Below are 5,000 nucleotides of genomic sequence, written 5' to 3'. Positions count from 1 at the left end.
GCTGATAATAATAAACTGAGAAACAACAGGACAGTATCTTTAATTGCATTATAGACAGTAAATTACCAATATATCAGGTGATCAGGAAAGTCAGGTCCTTCAGGAAATACGGAAAATAGCCACATAAATTAAACTCATGATGATATTACGAATAAGAAAAATCAACACAACGTTACGAATAAAAAGCAAAACTCAAGACGATATTACGAATAAGAAATCAAAACTCAAAACGATATTACAAATGAAAAAACTCAAGACAACATTACGAAATAAAGCAAAGCTCGAGATGCTATTACGAGTAAAAAGTCAAAATTCAAGACAACATTACGAATAACAAATCAAACTCAGGACAATATTACAAATGATCATGACGATGGCAATCCTTGTTTTATATTTGCACTAAACATACGAGGGCCTAGAGGTAAGAGTGGGTAGGGTGAGAGCTAGATGGAGATATTTTTTAAACTGAAGTGAAAGAAGTTCAAAGAGAGAGAGAGAGAGAGAGAGAGAGAGAGAGAGAGAGAGAGAGAGAGAGAGAGAGAGAGAGATTAAAGAAAAGGAAAGACTTAGAACCGTGCAGGGCCCTATAACGAAGTCCAGTGATGATGAATACATATTACAATTTCGACTCAACGCGCTAATATCCTATTTTTCTTTTTATTTCGGTCGTTGAAAGCATGGACGATGGCGGTCTGTCCACGGCCTAAAAGACCTGCCGGCTTCCCATTCAATTGACGGAGGTGGAGGAGGAGGGGGTGGTGTGCGAGGGGGGGGGGGGTTGGGCGAAGCAGGTGAGAATGGACTTGTTTTTGCCCCCCCCCCTTTTTCTGAACAGGCTTTGCAATAGAGTTGGAGTGAGAAGAATAAATTATTGCACTTTGAGTTGTACCTTGGGATGTATTCAATAAAAAAAATAGTGTTTAAAGATGCCTGAGGTACATAATACAGTTTCATATATCAAACTGCCGACGAGTTTCAGAGATAACAAGGTAGTTGAAGTGGAAAATGGCTCGCAGTTGGGCTTTGAGTTGAGTAGTTCAGAATTGTGGTTCCCAAATTTAATTAAGTATGTACTTTCGAAGCCTTGCATCACCACTACCAATAAATTTTTTCTATGTTCATCCCTCAATGCTTTCAGAAGCACCTATTGATTAATGCACATCAGTGAAATTATTAGCAATATTGGATCTTTTTCAAAATAATAAGATCCCTAAATAAAATTTAAAAAATCGTGAAATAAAAAAAGAAGAAATTCTGCCCTGGTTTAGGAGTCTCTAGTTTAGAGGAATATTCTTTGCGTACTTTTGTATTTTTTCAAGGGCTGATGTATAACAATTATTAGTTTTTATCACTAACATCAACTTGTTTCCTCACTATTTTTGGCGTAAATACTTAAGGCAGACCGGAAAACGAGTAAAATAGAAAATAGTTAAAAATAAATACTAAACTACTCGTTACTGCCATGTACCTCTCATTGGGTCAACAATTAAAGCAATTAAAATTACTGATATTGTGTGTAACGTTTTCAGCAGTAAGATGGCGTTTCCAGCTTTATAGTTCTCATTTTGCTCCAGTTCTTCATATAATTTAGCTGTAGAAATTGTTTTATATCCATAAAATAGGTAATGTGTAAAAACACACCTACACTGTCATGGCATTAATCACTGGCTCCCTAACAAGGTAGTGCTAGAGGGTAGTTACGTATATGTTCGCCTGGGGCCATCTACATTGTTGACATCGTGGGGGTAGGTGCTGGTGGTAGGCAGAGCATTGTCGGCAGCCGAGCGGAAAGGATAGCCAGAGATCTCTGTTTTTGTGTGTTAAACTATGGTTTTTGCTCCTTTATTGATCTCTCTAAGGTATTTCTAGTGTGATGAGAAGTGAAATGGGAACTCCTATTCGAAGACGATGTGAGAATTATGAAGTAGTCTTCAGATATAAAGTTGTAGCACTGGCAAACGGACTAGTTTTGTTAACTGTGACTTTTAGATGTTTGAACATTTTCACTTCTGGTATTGGTTTAGTAAAAGACTAGAAACAATACTGTTTTTATTACCTCCTTTTTTTGAAGTCTTGTAGATAATGTATAATGGTAAAAGTGCTGTTATCGGTTGTTCTGGCGGACCTCGCACACAAGCTTTAAAGATTGTCTAGCTGATGTCCATTATTGTGCTTTAAAACCGTTGTCTTGGCACTTTTAGAGACCCAGGATATGGCCCGTGAAGCATAAAGTCTTGGCACCTCCTAGGAAGGAAGAGTAATATGGGTACCAATTCCAATTTTAAAGGTAGCCAAATCCGGCCATAAGTTTCTAATGAGGCCTTTTGATTATACACCTCTTGGTTGACTAGTAAGAAAAATAAGTAGATAATCTTTTGAATAAAGCTCCTAAGCAATCTATTAATTACATGGCATTACTTTAAGCCCTAAGGCCAGCGAACAATACTTCCAGTGCGTTGATAAATAAACCATTCACATGAATTAAACATTCTTTGTCAAACCCTAGTCCACATAAACGTTAACGGATATATTTATCCAATCTATACAATTCTAGTGACTTAATACCGTATTTGTACCTAGATTCAGAAGGAATCTTCCACAAACCACTTCACATGCATTTCCAATACACTGCTTTTAGACATTGACCGGTGCGAAAAAAGTGTGGGAACATATCAATTAACAAATTTCCCAAAACATGTAGCCAAGATACCAAAGAGGATTGCAATACTTTAAAAAGATTTTGCTCATTTTAAATACAGCACAAACTTTGGCAACCCCCCCCCCCCAAAAAAAAAAAAAAAAAAAAAAATTCTGAGCAGGTAATAACGCGAGAGAGGCCACTGTCCCGTACTACGTAAAGAAAACAAGCGCAGGGGAAATCACATACGGGCATTGATTTTGGAGGGGTTTTGTACCCATCTCGTCAACCCAAGCGTGCCTGTGAGCAAAAAGTAAAAGGATGGATTGGCTTTGTCAGTCCTGGACAGCCTTAGTACTACTCTTCCATTTTTACCCTTTTCATAACCACACTAACGGCTTTCTATAACCATTGTCATCTTGAGTCCTATTTTTTCCACAATTCATAATGATGTATGCTCTTTCGTTCCCGGGGCTCTATTTTTTTTTTCTATACGCCCCTAATGGTAAAATATCCGTTAGCTTTCTTTTTCCAAAGAAAGTGGCTCCATCCATCTTCCGTTCCCCGCATGAAATCCAGACAACACTCCCCTCCCTTCACTCTCCCTCTCCCTCTTTTTCTCTCTCGCCCCCCCCCCCCCTGTCTGTGTCTCTGGCTTAATATCCTGTCTCTCTCCACCCCCCCCCCCTCTTTTTCCCTGAATCAAAAATACAAAAAAAGGCATAATTAGGTATAACCAAACGCTAACAGCTTACTCTAGATCTGCTATACATTACACCCTACACACTCCATTTCTCCCTTTCCAACACCCACGTCAGCGAGAGAGAGAGAAATCTTACCCTCCATCCAGCATCCGATATAACGCCCTCGCCCTCGCCTCCTCGCCAGACCTCCCCTCCGGATACGACTCTGGGAAAGCTCTCGCGTCAGTTCTACACCGCGGGCGATCCAGCCAACATACAGAAGGCCGTGGAGGAGCTTAAAGATGGGAAGCACGTGTTAGCAGCTCCACGGTCAGCGCTTATCCACATCCTGCACAGAAGTTTCTCAGAGGTTCGATTATCGGACGTTTTTTTTTGGGGGGGGGTATTTTTTTTTGGTTCTTGAGGTTAGGCTTTCGAAGTCTAGTTTTTTTTTCTTTGAATGGGGGGGGGGGGTTGTTTTCTGATCTTAGTTCCTGTTGCATTATATATATTTTTTAACTCCTATACATCTTAAATCATTTCTAAATCACAAAAATATCTAATCTATTCTAATAAATATTCCGTGCACACGTAAGCGAAGTTTTGAAAATTGCTATTGCAGTAGTTTGATATAGTGTTTATTTGCCTATAAATCTGATAGTTACCGAGATCTTTAACATTTTCACAGACGGGAAGATGCACGAGTTACATCATGTCTGAAGGATTCTTGGAAGCAAATATGCTGAGCTTCATTTTTCCTAAAGGATCGCCGCTTAAGGCAAAAGTCGATCCACTGTAAGTATCAGTTACTAAATTCGTTCGGAAAATCAGCTATTTTTGGGATGAGGGAGAGAGAGAGAGAGAGAGAGAGAAAGTGAGAGCGTGAGAGAGTAGGAGAGACTCAGTCTCAGTCTCTCCCACTCTCTCTCGCTCAGAGTGAAAAGGAGAGAGGGCCTGAGAAAGAGAGACAGAAACACACAGCCACACAGACAGAAACACATAGCCACACAGACAGAAACACATAGCCACACAGACAGATACACAGACACGCAGACAGATACACAGACACGCAGACAGATACACAGACACGCAGACATACGGGCACACATATGGAGAAACACAGACATGCAGACACATTATCACGTAGACACACAGACATGCAGACACACAGACACGCAGATAGAGGGACACGCAGACACAGGGATACGCAGACACAGGGACACGTAGACACACGGACACGCAGACACAGACACAGATACAAAGACACGCAGACACAGGGACACGTAGAGACAGACAGATACTAAGACACGCAGACACAGGGACACGTAGACACAGACAGATACAAAGACGCACAGACACAGGGACACGTAGATACACGGACACGCAGACACAGACACAGATACAAAGACGTAGACACAGGAACACGCAGACACACGGATATGCAGACACACGAACACGCAGACATACAGGAACGGAGACACGCAGACACACAGAATCCTGACATACGGACACGCAGACATACAGACACAGAAATGCACAGACATGCAGTCACAGAAATGCACAGACATGCAGTCACAGATGCACAGACACACGCAGACATACACAGAGATATAGAGACACGCCGACACAGAGACAAGCAAACACTCAGACATACAGGCACAGGGACGCGCAGACAGATA

General features: G+C 41.0%; 1 protein-coding gene across 1 annotated transcript in view; it reads left to right on the top strand.

Annotated features, from left to right (window-relative positions):
• Window positions 1-5,000, top strand: part of LOC113823400 (uncharacterized) — a 19,870-nt gene that overhangs the window by 2,400 nt on the left and 12,470 nt on the right. Inside the window, exons 2-3 of the mRNA XM_070126825.1 lie at window positions 3,527-3,691; window positions 4,010-4,116. Coding sequence (XP_069982926.1) covers window positions 3,527-3,691; window positions 4,010-4,116 — 272 coding nt within the window. The remainder of the gene's footprint in view (window positions 1-3,526; window positions 3,692-4,009; window positions 4,117-5,000) is intronic.

This window comes from Penaeus vannamei, chromosome 10 (genome assembly GCF_042767895.1).
Source record: "Penaeus vannamei isolate JL-2024 chromosome 10, ASM4276789v1, whole genome shotgun sequence".
NCBI lineage: Eukaryota > Metazoa > Arthropoda > Malacostraca > Decapoda > Penaeidae > Penaeus > Penaeus vannamei.
The sequence above is the reverse complement of the archived record's forward strand: the minus strand, read 5'-3'. Positions and strand labels throughout refer to the sequence as shown.